The sequence below is a fragment of the Astyanax mexicanus genome, chromosome 14, assembly GCF_023375975.1.
Source record: "Astyanax mexicanus isolate ESR-SI-001 chromosome 14, AstMex3_surface, whole genome shotgun sequence".
Taxonomy (NCBI): Eukaryota; Metazoa; Chordata; class Actinopteri; order Characiformes; family Acestrorhamphidae; genus Astyanax; species Astyanax mexicanus.
This window is the reverse complement of record NC_064421.1, coordinates 7,032,909-7,050,242: the sequence shown is the minus strand read 5'-3', so window position 1 is coordinate 7,050,242 and position 17,334 is coordinate 7,032,909. Positions and strand designations below refer to the sequence as shown.

Sequence of the window (17,334 nt, the reverse complement as noted above, 5' to 3'; positions counted from 1 at the left end):
ATTTGACTAGCTACTTTTACATTTTTTTTAGCTTCTACAGCTCTTTTACAACAACTTTAACAAGTCACTTTCTTGAATTAACTGTTTTTTTTATTAAACTTTTTTTTTGCTGACCTGATTTATAGAATTACATGCTAAAATACAACTTGTAATGTTCATACACATTAACATCAGGATTTTAACCTTAAAATATGAATAGTCATGTTCCCACAATAATAAAAAATAAACATGGATGAGCTGCTCACTGAAATCATCATTGGCATCAATATTGGGTCTTGAAATGGGTCTGGGCTTTATTGGGTTAATAAGCAGTCAGTTACAAATGACTCTGTTTATAATTATGATAATAATGCTAAAGAATTATTATTATTATTATTATTATTATTATTATTATTATTATTATTATTATTATTATTAGTAGTAGTAGTAGTAGTAGTAGTAGTAGTATTAATAGTTGTTTATTAATAGTAATATATTTATATTAGAGGATGCCTAATTTTTATGTTTGATGATGTTGTCTTTAATAATAGACATTGTTACAAGTGCATTGTTAAAGTGTATTATTCTCTGTATTGTTTTGCAACTGCAGTTAGTATTCCAGGCCACAAGGTGGAGTGCTCCTCAAGTCCCTGTGCATTAAAAGCTCAAGCACTGTAACTAAAGGCATTCCTCTGTTGATCACTGCTGCTTCATTAAATGAAACAAACCAACAAAACACAAAAACATAAATAATGATATAAATCCGTATTTAAGCCCATATATAAATCTATTAGCCTCTCCAGATGTGCTGTATGCAGATGTGCTCCAGGTCAGCGGAGGCCACACTGCTGAGAGAGGGACTGCAGGAGTCACTGAGGGGGTACTCTCAGGCCTAAGGCAGCACTGATCTGACGCTGGGTGTGTGTTGAGTTCGGGAGGGAGGGTCATGCTGTGAACATTTCGGACAGGGTGACAGTCTGGTCAGCTGGAGCTCTGATATACAAGCATTATACACTTCAAAAGCAGCTTCTGAAACTTCATATTAAAATGTAGGAAAGATGTATACAGTATCAGTCAAATGTATCGACACACCCTTTCATTTAGTGTTTTTTTGTTTCTACATTGTAAGTAAATACTGAAGTTATCCAAACTATGAAGAAACACATAAAGAATCATGAATTCTGAGGCTGGCAACTCTAATAAACACTTACTCTGCGCGTTCATGTTGTGAAGGCACGCCAGCAGGTAATTTAAGGGAACAACAATGTTATTTTATTCTTTATTTTGTTTGTTGTTGATGTAAAATTGGATTTGCGTCAGTGTGCATGTGCAACACACACAGCGCACTTGCATTGATGAGATAGGATTGGGTGGCTGACGGACGATTGTTGTCTAGGTTTTATTCAGTCATTGGCGCACCTGTATTTCCCGCCACCAAGATAAAATCAAGCCAGAAATTTACCTGAACACACCTCATTTCCAGACCACCATGTCCATTAGTGTAGATTTACTCCTAAACTCTGATGCTATTTTAAAGTTGCAAGCACAAGGCGAGAAAATAGACTGTTGGCAGGGTGTAAGATAGCATTGAGCATCGTTACACACTTTGCACACAATAGGGCCCAAAGTAAGCAAAGCTGTCATCTAAGCAAGATTTATATTTTAAATCTAAAATTTAAAACACATTCTGGATACCACTTTTTTTTTTTGTTTAAAAGTCTGTTTGACCTGGACCTAAAGAATTTTCCTTGAGATAGGTAAAGTGATCCAGACTAGTGCTGGCAAATGCCGCCATGCCACAAAATGTTAACGTGACCTGTTATCAATAACAATGAAGGCACAGACAGGCCACAGTCATTTACTACCTCAGAAATGTACATCAGAAACCTAAATTTTGACTCTATATTGAGTCATATATGTCTCAGTTTATCCTTAATGTGCCAAAACGGCACATTTAGTACACATTTTTCCTATACTATTCAAAAGTACATGACATTTCCATGTAAAAAAAAAAAGCGTTTAAATGCTAGCGTACGTGCAATCTACAGATGACAGCATGTGCTGTATGTATATATGCATGCTTCACTAGACTACAGAGAACACACGCTACAGGCTTAAGGGCTACAGTGCTCTAAAATTAATGACCGCACACAGCAAAACAACACTGTTATCAGCTTAGTGTGATTCAGTGATGACAATTAGCAGAAATGTGTTGCATAAATGTTTGGCTTCGCATATTCTCTGAGGCACTGCGCTGACATTTGTGACGAGCCTCTGTTCACCAACTGATGTCAGTCCAAAGCCTTTATATGCATGTGCCAGTCCATGTGTGCGTGTGTTTCAGAGTGCTGGAGACCACAGTACTTCAGAAAGCATCTTCAAATTACATAACTTAGTATGGGAACATATAAAACATAGATCTTTCAGCTGGTATTATATAGCATGTTTCACGCCTGTACTCAGCTCCATAGTAAATCGGAACATAATCTGTGCCATACATTTTGCCTTTCATCATAATTGCTGCAAATCCCTCCTATAAACCAGAGTGAGAGACTGTGATTGCAGGCAAAGGCCACATTTTCTGATCCGTCTGGCTCTAGAAGCTCCAAACGCGCTGCTCATCCTGCCAGCACCGCAGGTACCAGTGTTGCACAAGCACCGGTTACATCACAGCACTTATAAAACTGATTACTGTAATCTCAGAAATGGGCTCTTATTTTGTTGAGCTCGGGGTGAGACAGGGGTCTCGTAATGAGTCTTTATTCAAACACCACTGTGTTAGCATTCCAAACACCTGCAGCAGATAAAACTTTTCTAGAGTTTCAGAAGAAAATGAGTGTTCTTACATTTCTAGAGCCTGCCTTTCTGGCCTTTCAATGTTTATTCACAGTGGAATCAGCGTCAGATCAAAGCTGAATAAATGCTGATATTGCAACACTGTTTTAATGACTTTCTTTTTTAACATTTACTAAACTAAAGGTTATGTTCACTTTGAATTCCCGAACTCTGGCATGGCATGCATATATTATTTGTCTTTGCTATTTAGTGTAAAAACAAAGAATTATCTTTTTTACATAATTGTAGTTTCTAAGAAAAAATTATGTCCACATATGAGGACTTTAGTTTTATATTTCAATAGAACACAATAAAGTCGCAATTAGTATCACAATTAGCCTGGATGCAAAACAAAAGTAGAAACAACAATTGTGCCTCTTAGAGCAATATGGCTCATTTGAAGTGCTGCTTCAACATAAAGCAAAAAAAAAAAGTAAAAAATTATAAACTGTAACATGTTAAACTCTTCGGCCACCACTAGGTGACAGTATAATGGCCTCATAAGTGGACATCAGGCCCTTATAGAGCAAAATCTAGTGTTGTGTCCACACATGTATGTAATGTCCACACATTTGGACGCCAAGTCCTAAGAGGTTAAAAAGCAAAGTTCTTTGAGGGTTTAGTAAAGACAGGGCTTCTACACAGATCCATCAACATTTTTTGATGCTCCATTGCCTGTAATTTTGTCACCCTCTTAAAATATATATTTTTTTCCCTACATGATGGTGTATGGCCACCTGTGGTAAAATCTCTACACCCTCAGCTGATCATTTGATTCTACCCCTTTTAGTATAACGACATTAGTATTTTCATAATTATGAATTGGGATTAAGGTTTCTGGTTATCTACTATATCTACTGTATGATAAACTATTATCTTAAATCACTGCTAATTTTTAAATAGCCACAACTACTGTCATATGTTTTTTGTGTTTCCTGAAAAATGAGCGATTATTTTGGGAATGTGTCGGTATGAAAGATGGCCCACTCATTCCCTCTTTGGGCCAGAACGCTGTTTCTGCACTATGTAACTCTGGTGGAGTTAAAAAAGAGCTCTCTTTGGAACTGTGTAACACCAGAAATGTACAATTGTCCCTGGTCATATATCATATTTAATCATAACATCAAGTTAAATAAATTTAGAGCTAACACATTTAGAGCTATTCTGTGGCATTGCTCACTTAAAGAACTCAATCTGAAGGACCATTATTTTTAAGAGTGTGTGTGAAGGTACTCACTTTGAGACACAGGCCACATAGTGTGTGATGTAAACCTGAGAAGATTTACTCAGAATACACTGATTATCCTAACTATAGATTAACTGCCCACTTCCACCTAAATTAAGGAACAATCCATTTAGTGATTATGGTCTCCAGGCCGGAGGGTAGACTACATTTATTATAGAGAACAGCTGCTCAAAGAGCAGGACACCGCACTACGTCAATACCGCACAAACGCTGTAATGCAGCCCATAGCTTACTTTGTGAGATTACAGCTCGGTCTTATCACTCGGAGGATTCTGCTCTCCAGAATAAATTCCCTCGCACTGACGCCAAAGCTACACTCAGAGCCTGATGCATACCGGCATGCAGAATCTCATCTCACCCAATCACACAGGCTTCTTCTCCGGCCACTGCAATCTTAATCAAATGATTTACCACAATTGAAAAGCCAAATTAAATACAGCTGAAACAATTCCAAGTGGGGAGAAAATGTATAAGTCCAGTGAATTTCATTACAGGGGAGCTCTACAGATACTGATGTCCACTCTAGCCCTCTCGGCAGATAAGCTTTATTAAATCTATTATTCTGCTCCAACTTTCTGTTCCAACTTGTCCTACTCTCAGCAGCCTGACAAGGACACATGATGTGCTGCACGAGAGAGAGAGAGAGAGAGAGAGAGAGAGAGAGAGAGAGAGAGAGAGAGTAATAGCCCACTATACATGCCTAGGGAAGAACGATATATCATTTGTTAACTGTTATCACAATACTGACCAATAAAATAGCAATATCATCACCAGCCAATGCTGATAAAAAATGAAACTTTGAAAAATGAAGCTTTTTAGGATCTTTAGTTTATGCTGCATTTACACTGCTCCGTTGAGTCAATGGAAATGAATGCATTTGGACATTACCAACAGTGTTCTCTGCATCGCCCAATTACATTACATGTGTGTGTTTAATCATGTTTAAATAAGAAGCGGTTTTATACATGTATTATTCATGATAAACATGTATACTTTAGCCTATAAATGTTTAATTGAGTTTTATAACACTGTAAAGTGAGCAACATATAGGCTAACAAAAGCCAATTTTTTATAATTAAATTATATATATATTTTTTTAAACCCACAAGAGACCAAAACAGTCTCTGCAGCTCCTCTCCCTGCTGTATTGCGTCTATCCAATCTCTGTAAGTTAGCAGGGATGGATCATAAAGAACAGGAAACCTGAAACGGCAGTATTTTTTCCACCACTAAAAAGTAAAAAAATGGAACAAATGTTTCATACCCTGCACTGTCTGAGTGCACGTATGAGACAAACACAGGCTCTCTTCTGATTGTATAGCTTTACATCGGATTAATTTGCATGAAGTTTGAGTTGTCTTAACATTTTGCTGCACCGCATCCCCAAGACTTGATGTGCCAGACACATGATGCACAGCTGTGGCATGGTACTGGTGATTTCTGTATCTACTGTAACTTTAGATCAACGCTTATTCATGTTCATTTATTCATGTTCATTATTAATTTAATTGAAAATTAATTTGATACAACATGAAGAGACGACATAAGGGAGCAGTCTAAATGCAGCGTTACCCTGTGTTCACACTGGTAGGTGACAGAGCGACCAGCACCCATTCAATTCCTATAGGAGGGCGCAATTTGTAGCCCTAACATGGCGACAAGTGAGAGAATTACAAATGTTTGAGATTTTGGGCCCTATTTTAGGTATCTATAGTGCATCGTTCAATTGCTCAAGCAGCTAGATTTAGGGCATGTCTGTGTTTCTTTGGTATCGTGAAGGGCTCTTAATTAATCATAAGTGTGTTTTGGGTGTCACATGCAATTCCCTTTAAGAGGCAGGTGAGCTCTGACTTTGGCACGTTCGTATCTTAACAGCGCAGCACTTTGTGCATCTAGGCATAGGATACTGACCTGCGCGTTCACGCTGTGAAGATACGCCAGCAGCACATTTAAGAGAACAGCAATGTTATTTTATTCTTTTTTTATTTATTGTTGAGGCAAAAGTCAGGTTTGTGCTCTGCAGAGTGTCAGTGTGTGTGCGTGTACAAGCACTGGGAGCACCTATAGGAATGGACTCTGATGATTGACTGGTGTCAAGGTTTATTTCAGTCAGTGGCGCACCTGTGTTTTCCAGAAATTTACCTAAAAACACCTCACTTCCAGACCACCACATCTACCAGTGTAGATTTATTCCTAAACTCTGATGCTACCCAAAAATATAGACTGTTAATGGTGGGGGGGGGGGGGGGGGGGGTTATCAAAGGGCATCTTGCCGTGCCTTGTGCAGGGTGCACGGTAGAGCAATGTGGTCTGACCAAGAGGTGGCACTTTATGATCAGAGTGATGCATGCTACTATTTCACAACATTTGGGGCAGCCTGTGTAAGTCTACATACATTTAAAAGTAACTCTTACCTCTTTCAGGCAGCCCATGAAGTTGTTGCTGACGGGTGATCCAGGTAAATCCGCAGTGCTTGGACTCCCCCCAACGTAGAAGAAATCATCGGAGCCCAGCATGGTATAGTCCTCCTGCGTGTAGCCTGTAGTGGTGAGGATCCCGTCCACCGAGATGGTGACCTATGAAGGGTTGTAAGGAGAGAAGGGGAGGGGAAAGATCCACTGATGACCTTCTGGCCTATGTTTAAAAGACGTTATTCCATTAGCAGGAGTGGGAACAGCTGTTGATGTACAGTGGCCAGTGCGGACACTGACTGGGATTGCTGCGACTCACTAGCAGCCCTGGATTCTCTCATCAGGTGTGTTAATCTCACAGGTAAAAGGGACAGGTAAAGAAAATATTTTGTCGGTATATTTTCTTTATCTTTGATGGTATCAGAAATGAGTGTTCTCTACTGTTTGGTTGGATTCTGGTTGATTCTAAGGGGTTAGTAGCTGTAACATCACAAGCTATAGACTATAATTTAGATTAGTCCATTGAATTCAGACATTGATAAGCATGCTGAACATGTGCTGAATGGTTTACTACCACTACTGATGAGCAAGCCACACTGAGTGAAGCTAGCTGTGGGGTTTTTAATGAAACTCATAGCATATAAACATATAGTTTTAAGTGAGACATGCAAACATTAGCAGCCAATCTGCTAATTCAGGCTAAAGCAGCATGCAAAGCCCAGCTGAACACACAAGAACACACAAACACAAACCACAGCAAACGCCATGAAACAGAGTGTACAGTGTATGATAAGGTGAATAATGAGAAGGTTGTACACTGTAAAATCGAATAGCTGTCATGACCTATAAATATAAATGAGTGATTAGCAAGGTGAGAAAAAACGACTTTAGTAACTGTTTTGAGTTATTTTACGTACAATTAAGTATTAAGAAACAAGTGCATGCTCAGTAGCAGCATTTAATCTCCCATTCTAGGCAGAACTGGTGGTCATATTGTGGAAGCTGTGGTAAGAAATAGAGGATGCATGGATAGTTTTATAATGTCTTTTTCTGTGAACTGAGCTGTTGCAGGTTAACATAGTGATCTTTAGGGTGTGTTTTAGGCCAATTGTGCTCTCTCAGGGCTCCAGCAGCTGATGGCCAGCTGCATAATCGGGATTTCAACCAACGATCTCTTTTAATGTAAAATTAACCTGAGTTAGTGTTAAAGGCCATGTGAACAAGTTAACCCTTTCTCTGTTGATGAGAGCGGCTTTATATTAGCTGAAGCTACAGTGACCACTTATAGACTAATACTAATACTAATAGTACTAATATAGAATTATGAAATGAAGTCATTAAAAAGTTTATTAAAAGTCAATGCAACAACTTAAATAAATTATTTTTTATTTCAGTTTTGTGTCAGGAAATTTGATAATAGTCATGAATAAAAATGCAGTTTTTATTCTCTATTCTCTATTATTTCCCTCTCTAAATGATTTAGTTGTTTGAAATAGTAATTAAGTAGTCTACACTAAGTCTGAAGTAAAATTTCAAGTTCAATTAAACTAAAGTGTAAGTAAATTATACTCAAAGCACTGGTTAATAAAACACTGATTCCACTTAGCTTTTATGGCAATCACCTGCAGGTTTTTTTAAAGTATGGTTAGCTAATTAGATTTTACAGTGTAACAGCATGCACACTGAGGGGGAAATGAGGCAGGGCTGGTTAAGTTGTTAGTTGTTAAGAAGGTTAAGGAACCCACAAGGGATTTGAAGTGGTAATGATGGAGATGGTTTGGAGCGCCATGCACACACTTGTTTTACTGGAAACAACTGTCAGAGCTCCCGTGCTGAATGCTTCTTGGTCTATTGTTTCATTTTTGATCTCTCTCTTGTCTCTTTGTGGAAAGCTTCTGCCAGTTTCGTCGACAGTATTCAGCGAAAAAATGAGAAAGTAATAAAAAAAATAATAAAATGTAAAGGCTTTTGTTAAAACACTAAAGCCCTACAGAAAAAAAAATAAAAATAAAAAAATAAATAAAACACATCTTCAGGTCTTCCGAAAAGAGGAGGAATTTGAAAAATAATGGCCGAAAACAAAAAGGAGTAGAAGCTGAAGGGACAAAACTATACCGGGAAGGGAGGGGAAAACAAAGAGAGGAAACTCCTCGAAAACCAAACCCTTTTTTAGTCGATAGCTTTTAATGAAGTTTAGAATAAAACTCAAAGAAAAAAGAAGGAGGAGGGTCGAGGGAAGCACACGGCAAACCCAAAAAAAGGACAATTAGAATGATATCTACCAGACAATGTAGTTTGTTTACCATAGCGTGTCCAATGCCTGAATGCTTTGCGGAAAGGGGGGGGAGAAAGGAAATTAAAGAGTGAACAAAAGGGCTGTTAAGTAAAAATGAGATAAACCAAAATGAAACAATGGTGAGTAATTTGGGTGTTAGTACATTAGTCACGTAACGGTTAGTAGAACAATGAGCCATTCCAATGGGTGGTTAGTTCTGATCCAACATGATGTCGTTTTTCCCTTTGCAGAGCAAAGTATGAAAGAGAGAGAGAGAGAGGGAGAGAAAGAAAGATAAGAAGAGCTCAGATGTGTTTCTATTATCTCTTAGCTCCTTCTGTTATTTCATGTCTGTGTGTGTAAGTGTATAGAATGTAGGTATAAAATAGAGCGTATACTTACTTGAAAAGGCTTCACAAATATTACCTCAAACACTCCTAAATCTACTCTTTTTTGTGTGTAAAGGAGAATACATTGTATGTTCAGCACTGTGCAAAAGTCTGATATCCTAGTTGGACAAGATTAAATTAACTTGTGAAGGCGGGGAATCACACAAGATGAGAAACCTCAGTATACATGACTGAGATGGGAGTGGCTACTCGATTTACACACTGTGACACTTGGAAGACTTAACAACAGACTGTATTAAATCAAAACAGAATGCAGAAAACCTTCTCATCTCATTAGAATTTTAAAAGATAGCTATATATAATTATAACAAATATCTGTAGACACCTGGATTGAAGAAGTTTTTTGTAGGTTTGCAAAAATGTGATCTATTTTTGACTAATCAAGCTTTAATTAAGTATTTAAAATAAAATTATGTCCCTATTGCATCCCAAGGTTTCAGCCATGTGGGATATTTAAGTGTAAAAATGAAATTTTAGTTTGAAACTTAGCAGGCATATTTACAAGCGCAATGTTTGAATTTTTTTAAATGTTTGCAAAAAAATGTTAAAATCATGTTAACAGCTCAATAATGGGCTGTTAATGAGCTGATATATTGGGAGCAGGGAAAAACACATACAAGTGTACCAGGATTGAAAGGTCAATAAACATACTGATCAAGTCACACCCCTGACCACTGGCTTTATGTTTATTTCTATTGAGTCTAGTGTTATAAAGAATGCAATTAATATAGCTACATCATTTAAATTTGGTGTTATATTAAATGTGCTTTAACTCAAGGTTTTGCCAAAACCTGTAATAATAGTAGCTGTGTTTGATTAACATATGTCATTATTTTGCAACCATTTAACTGATTTTAACCCTGTTAATTTCAGTGATTTTCATTAACAGTGTTGTATTTTCTGTGTCCTAAAGCACAGAGACAGTGTAAATTGTTTTAAACAAGACTTTTGCACAGAACTGCACTGTATTTAATTGTTTCCTCTGACACAGTATACACAATGTTTGACACAAATAGGATACCTGCTAGTGTGTGATATCACACCAGACGGATTTTAGCAGGTAGGATTTTCAAGTTGAGCATCCTTTCATTATCAGCTGGTTTGCTGCACTTATTCATCACCTCCAGCTGCATCTTCATTATTTTAATTCCACTAAAATGGTGGAAGTGCTGGTGGAAGTGTGCTGAATTAAACGGATGGAGCTCAGAAGGGGGAGCTCACACCCACGCAAACGCATGGCACTTTCCCACTCCTGAGGGGCAAAAGCAACCTAAATATTTACATATTTTAAAATGCAGTGCACTGAGTGATTTAACAGTTGGACAGAAATTGGCTGAGGGTAAATGGAACGGTTGAGCTTGGCTGGAGCGTCTCCCTGCCACCCTGATAAGAGGCACTACCCGACCGAGTGAGGAAAATGTCTACAGCACAGAGAGAGAGAGACAGAGAGAGAGAGAGGGAGAAAGACTGGCAGACTCTTGAAGCCATCATCACGCTGCTGATGGCCTCTGACAGAGGATATCGCTTAAGGAGGGGCAACATGAGGTAAAAAGTGGTGAAGACCCTCTGCAAAAGACAGCTGTTCCAGAACTTTAGCATAAAATATATAGAAAGAAAAATAAGTAAACTAAGATAAAAACTAAACAAGAGACAACATAAATAGAATATTAAAATAGAGCTATGTATGTACACTGCTTGACATGAAAATAGAGGACACCTGGCTGGATTTAATACATGATTTAAGAGAAAATTTCTATTATCTTTGCTAATTTAACTTCAGTGTGATCCACTGAAGTGACATCAGGCTTATTTGAAGTAAAATGATCTGCCTGTCTGCATAGAATGATGTGTTACTCTAATAAAGGAACTGGTATAGTGTCCCATGACTTCTGTCATGTCCCAAGTAAGCTAAATATCAATGAACTGATCTATTGGTCACAGTCATTTCTACCCACAGCACTGTCTACAGTGGGTAGTTATACTAGCCTTCTAGGATGTACAGTATACCAATACAGAAGAGATACTGTGGATCAAATGATATTAAATACCAGCACAATTTTCCAAATGGAATATACTGTATCTTCATTGTGAAGCTGTAATTTAAAACACTCAAATGATGTGTAGTAAATTTAGTTAATTTTTCTCTTATAAAAATATTTTTTTTTTGCTTTTTTTGACGCGAAGAATTGCATAATTTGTATTAATTTCAGCTATTCTGAGATGTAAATGTCCATTTTACAATACACGAATATATTTATTTTAAGATTTTAGGGAACACATTATAGTTTTGATATTTGTTTAAAAACTGCCATAAACATACACAAGGGATGCATTTACCTACTGTATAAATTCAAGTAAAATTAATTTGCCAAATTATGAAATTCGTTGTAATGGACATTAATAAGTGATAGATGCTGTGATTAGTGTACTGAATATTAAAAAAAGGACATTCAAGGTGTACATAACACCTTTTTGAAACATTTCTATATCAATATATATTTCAATTGAATTACTATCCAGTCCTACACCTCACTGACTTTACGTTATAGCAAACCAACTAAAGGTACAGGTACAGGTGTATCCAAAGTGCTGTTAGGCAGTGTACAGGCCTTCATATTACCACAGGTGTATACAGTATATTGAACAGGGCCTGTTTAAGGGACCCTAGCTCTTTGCTTGTTTAGCATTACCTGTCTGAGGTTGCGTGTGACTTTGACATCGTGCCAGACGTTGTCGTTAAATTTGCCGTTGACCGGCTCCACGATGGCCTCGAAGGCTCCGGAGCCCAGGTTGATGACCAGGGACACGGCCCCGTCCTTCAGGGCCAGGTTGACGTAGTCTGCCGACTTGCCCGTGTGCAGGATGAGGCCGTTGCGCTGCCAGGTCTTGAAGGAGAGCGTGATCTCATCACTGCTGCTCTGGATGGGGTTCTGGGACAGGTCGTAGCAGAAGTACTCCGAGCCCCGGAACGTGGCCACGTTCTCCTCGCGTGCTGAAGAGGAAAAAAACAAAGGATTGCGTCAAAACTGCCCACAAACATCACCCTCCGAAACAAAAAGGAAAAATCACAAACTCAGCCTCTGGAAATGCTATTTGTGGAGCAATTAATTCTTAATGATTCAGCGATGTTTGAGACGCAGTGGAGCAAGAACTAGAGAGATCAGATTGAGGCGAGGCCGGCCGGGGAGTAAAAATGCCTCTAAACTCGCTCAGACTGAGTGAGGCACTCCGGCCTGGAGAGGTCTGCAGCGCTTAGCTGTGAAATCATCTTCAATTACATCCCTGTCCTGAAAGGACAACAAAACACCAGCCTGCTTACTCAGTCCCAACAACCCTGCACTTTTATATTTTACACTAATCTACACTTTGTGTTCAACACAGACAAAAAAAATCATATAAAATATTTAAAGCATCGTTATGCAACCATTATACCCTGAAATTACAGCTTTACAAACATTTTAAACCAAGATAGATTGCCTGTATTAAAGAGAACAAAAAGCTTGTCAATGCTACTCTACGACAGTCAACACGGTACTTTCACTATCACTTTCACTAAATGGCTTTAAAGTTCTGTATGTCTTAGCTTGTCAACAAATGCATGTGTACAGTGTAAAGTGCACGGAATCACAAAATCACAAATAGTATTTACAGCAGTGGTGTCAACATTGATTACACTCTCTAAGGGGAGCACATGAACATAAAATACTAATTCTTACATAATTTGCAGGATTTAAAAGTGGCTTTGTAAAAGAGAGCGAACACTATAAAGAGGCCTATACACTGTTTCCCAGGTTATCATTATTAGAATTATTATAAGTTCCTGGAGGTGCTGAACAATAATTGTTGTTCCAGCTCATCCCAAGTCACCATCTCAAATAATCAGGTTTAAGTCAGGGGGTTTGTTGAGCACAAACATTTTTTTTACGTAATTCCATAAGTGTCCCTTAATTATTTTGATTTATTTATCTATTGAAACAAATTAAATAAAGAAATAAAGGAAAATATTGAACTAGTGTCCAAACTTTTGACTTGTACTGTACATACAGTTAAAAACCTTTTTTTAAATAAATAAATAAACTTGACTTGATTCATCTTCAACCAAACACGGATTCCAAGCTTCTGAAGTGAAATAGTGTTTTTCACAACTTTTAGCTGAGGTGGGCTGTAGTAGGCATTAGGAGTGAATGAGGGTATGAATGGGTTGGATGATGGTTGGGTTCTGAGGTACTTTGCATGTGAAAGCCACTGCATTAACTCTTATGGAAATAAGTTTGTTCTCAGTCCCTGTAGTCCCCAGTCCATTAATCACCAGACTGGGTCAGTGTGGACAAGCTAAAATAGCCCATCAACATACAGCGCCAACGCTCTGACTCTATCAGCTGCTGAAATAGTGCCCGAGCAGTAGCGGCGGGATTGATTTATTAGTGCTTCACCTGATCCAGTGCGAGGGAAATATATTCCACACCTAAACACGGCTGAAACGCATCCAACAACATGCGCTACCAGACTAATCCACACCCATAAACGCTGTGTGAGGTTTAATGGATGTGCTTCAGTATGCATGCCCACATTCTGTACATTCCAGTCGGCCTGGCTGGGAGGCTGCGTGGTGGCTCTAGGGCTGCGGGGCTGGTGATTCGCCCATCACGGCCGGGGCTGGTGGCCAGCTGTGATGCACTTTGCATAGAAATGCAGTGCGGCCAGCCCTGAAGTGGATCAGCACCATAAAGGCTTCCAATGCAGCTCTAGAGCTTTTCTCTGGCTTAAAGCCTCTGTAGCAAACAAACCAAGCTACATTCTTAAAAATGCTGCAATAAGGTGCCAAAAAGGGTTTCTGGAGTGACGCCATAGTGGAACTACCTTTGGTTCCCTATGGAATCTTTCAGTAGGTGAAGAGGAATGTGAATAGAGTGTGAAGAACATTGGTTCTGTATCAAAAGTATAAGATTGCCCTAGAAACATTCATCCAATCCAATGACTGTAGAAAAAGATGGGTACTGTTGTTCCATTATCTTCCCTTCTTTAGAAATGAAGCCAAAAATGTCTGTTATATTGTTGGATATGCAACCAAAGTCTGAACAATAGAGACTAGAGGTGGAGCAGGCTTGCATACCTATTTTACTATTTGCTAGACAAAACCTCTTTCACCCAGACCAAGACCAAATCTCAGACTGCCTTCATATATATATATATATATATATATATATATATATATATATATATATATATATATATATATATATATATATATATATATATATATATATATATGTGTGTGTGTTTTAGGTGGTAATTGGACTTGGTCTATACTACAAAATACTTTCTTTTTCAGCACGAAAGCACGTCCACTACATCTATCTACACTTACATTAGCTATCTGGCTGGCAACTATAAATATAATTAAAGTATAGAATTATATAAAGAAACATTATAACATTACACAGATAAAAAGAAATTGCAGCACATTTATTTTAACAAGCATATTTTAACAGTACAAGTAAATATAGCATCGATTTATGTAAAATTACCAAGCACAAAAAAAAAAAAAAAAATCAAATGCTAACACATCACAAGCCATGTTTTCATACAAATACTTAGAAAAAGTCATGTACAATGTCAAAATATCAACAGAAATAAATGCTTAATATGTGTTTCCATTTACTACACTGGCACATTTGATGAGGTCAAACGAAGCAGACTTTTTTGAATAAAAAAACATGGTTCAGAAAAAATTTTCAGATCAGCTTTGGATTCAGCATTTCAGAATTAAAAAAATCTGCAAAAACTCATTGGATGGAAAACCCTCTACAGGCTCTCTGAACAGGAAAATGCAACAAATCTGGTTTGGTTCTGATTCATGTGTCAAGAGAGCTCTGCACCATTGCTCTGCGTTCAAATCCTGCACCACTGACGTTCTTCCCAAATCCATGAATTTTTGGCGAGCCTCCACAACAATGCAGCGAGAGTCTCATGTTAAAGCGGTGGAGATTATGGAATTAGGCCAAACTGAGTCACACAGCTCCCAGAATACTTCAGCATGGGCAGCACAGGAGAGGGCAACCATCAACATAACACACAATCCTGTGAATCCAGGAGATACCAACCAAACAGATACCAGAGAACGGCAGAACGACCAGTTACTACATCACACAGCTGTAACATTAGTTTATATAGTGATCTTAAAATCTTCATCTGCCGTCTGTGCTGTTAAATAGAAGCCTTCTTCACTAGTTAAAGAGATATTTCACCAAATAGACAGTCAGTCAATCAGAGTTCTAATCTAAATGGTCTAAATGTGTAAAAGTTTGCCCTACTAGACTAGCTTCTGGCTGCTTTCACACAAATCTGTGTTTCAAATCTGATCTTTTACATCATATATGACACAGGTGTGTCCTTCTTGTGGCTGTATAAACAGCAAAAAATGAAAAAAAAAAAAAAAGTAGTGAATCTGATATTTCCAATTAGATTCAATTCAGGCCACTTCAATATGTGGTATTGAAATAAGCTACAAATCAGATTCATGGCAATAATGGCCAGATCAGAATTCAAGCAACTTTTATGTCAAGGAGAAAAAAAGGGATGAGAATTTTTTTTTTCTAAAGTCATAATTGACTTTCTTAACTAAATCATCGCTGTCCAATGAAAAACACTTATCCCCAAAACAGCAACTTTCCAGGCGAGACAAAAAACCTTGTAAACTTTCAATGGAAGTCAATGTAAAAAGAGTTTATTTCACGTCATTTTGAAGAGTTTCTATTGGTCCGTTCATCAAGAAATGTTGGTACATTGTAAGGGACAGTTTGTCTGTTCAAATTATGTAGTAAACTAAAAATCGCCAAAAATGGAGATAAGTGTTTTTCATAGGACAGCGACGATATGCACCTCCTGCTCTTGCAGCATTACAAGCAAGCTGATTGGCTCCATGTTGAAAGGCATGACTTCATCTTTATACAGATACAGATAAATGCCCTAAGCATTAGAAAGGTTTTTAGTTATATTTTAACATGAAAATCTTTAATCTTCTATCAAATTGCTATGAATTACTACTAAGCTACTACAATCCAGTCAGTATGCACTGATGATGATTAAAATAAAAAATATATATGTTTTAAGTGGTATTTGGACTTGGTACAAAATCTGTCAAGTCCACTACATCTAACTACACTTACATTAGCTATCTGGCTGTCAACTATAAATATAATTCTATAAGTATAGAATTATATAAAGAAACATTATAACATTATATAGATAAAAAGAAATTGCAGCACATTGATTTTAACAAGCATATTTAACAGTACAACAAAATATAGCAACGATTTAGGTGAAATTACCAAGTACAAAAAAAAATAATTCAAATGCTAACACATCACATGCCATGTTTTACAGATAAATGCCCTAAGCATTAGAAAAGTTTTTAGTCATATTTCAACATAAAAATCTTTAATTTTGTCACATGTGCTACTTTTACCATCCCTGGATGGTGGGACAGTGGTAGTCTGGAGACAGTAAAATGGATAACAGCAGTGAGTGAGGACCTCAGCGTGGTAAAAACTTTGTAACAGAGCTCTGATACTTATACAAATCTGTAGAGTCACATGATTCACTAGGTGGGCTTAGTGTAACTAGGTAAGCTATTCCAATGTCAACTAGGGGCCTGCAGAAAGTGGCTATGATGCTGAAAAATCTACTTAAGAGAAAATGAACATAGTAAATGTAGCTATAGTGTAACCTATGCTGTGTCCTGTGTTAGAGGTGATTCTCAGCAAGCTACAGTATAGCTGTTTAGCTCTTTCAGCAAACTGATCTGTACAAATTCCCAGCAGACTTCTCTAAAACAATAAAATGCCTAAGAGACAAGAATAGCCTTGAGCAGGACCGATTCACAGAGAACAGGGTTTTACCAGAACCTTATCGCTCAGAACCTTATCTCCCCCCTCGGCCTGAGAGGCTCACTAACCCCCTCGCACGGCTCAAGTGTCCCTGTACGTCTCCCCGGACACAGCGCTGATCAATTATTAATTAAAGCAAGTGTTGTTTTTACTAAAGACACCGCCATGCTTTACCACCAGCTGCTGCCGCCTCTATTAATCCTGCGCCACTTAATATTTAATGAGTCCTTGGGCATGCTGAAGCCACCAGTGAGATGTTATAGATCACACCACACAGGGGAAGGATCAG

At 37.9% G+C, this 17,334-nt stretch overlaps 1 protein-coding gene across 20 annotated transcripts in view; it reads right to left on the bottom strand.

The window, feature by feature from the left end:
* Positions 1 to 17,334, bottom strand: part of nrxn3a (neurexin 3a) — a 504,128-nt gene that overhangs the window by 363,253 nt on the left and 123,541 nt on the right. For 18 of the 20 annotated variants that reach the window (XR_007424264.1, XR_007424265.1, XR_007424266.1 and 15 more), the window contains exons 6-8: positions 11,847 to 12,148; positions 8,775 to 8,798; positions 6,475 to 6,636 (exon numbers count right to left, since the gene is read on the bottom strand). Coding sequence is in view for 17 of the 20 variants with exons in the window: in XM_049464234.1 (XP_049320191.1) it covers positions 6,475 to 6,636; positions 8,775 to 8,798; positions 11,847 to 12,148 (488 nt within the window). In the remaining 3 variants the exon portion in view is untranslated. The remainder of the gene's footprint in view (positions 1 to 6,474; positions 6,637 to 8,774; positions 8,799 to 11,846; positions 12,149 to 17,334) is intronic. The other 2 variants (XM_049464226.1, XM_022673245.2) reach the window with 1 other exon arrangement.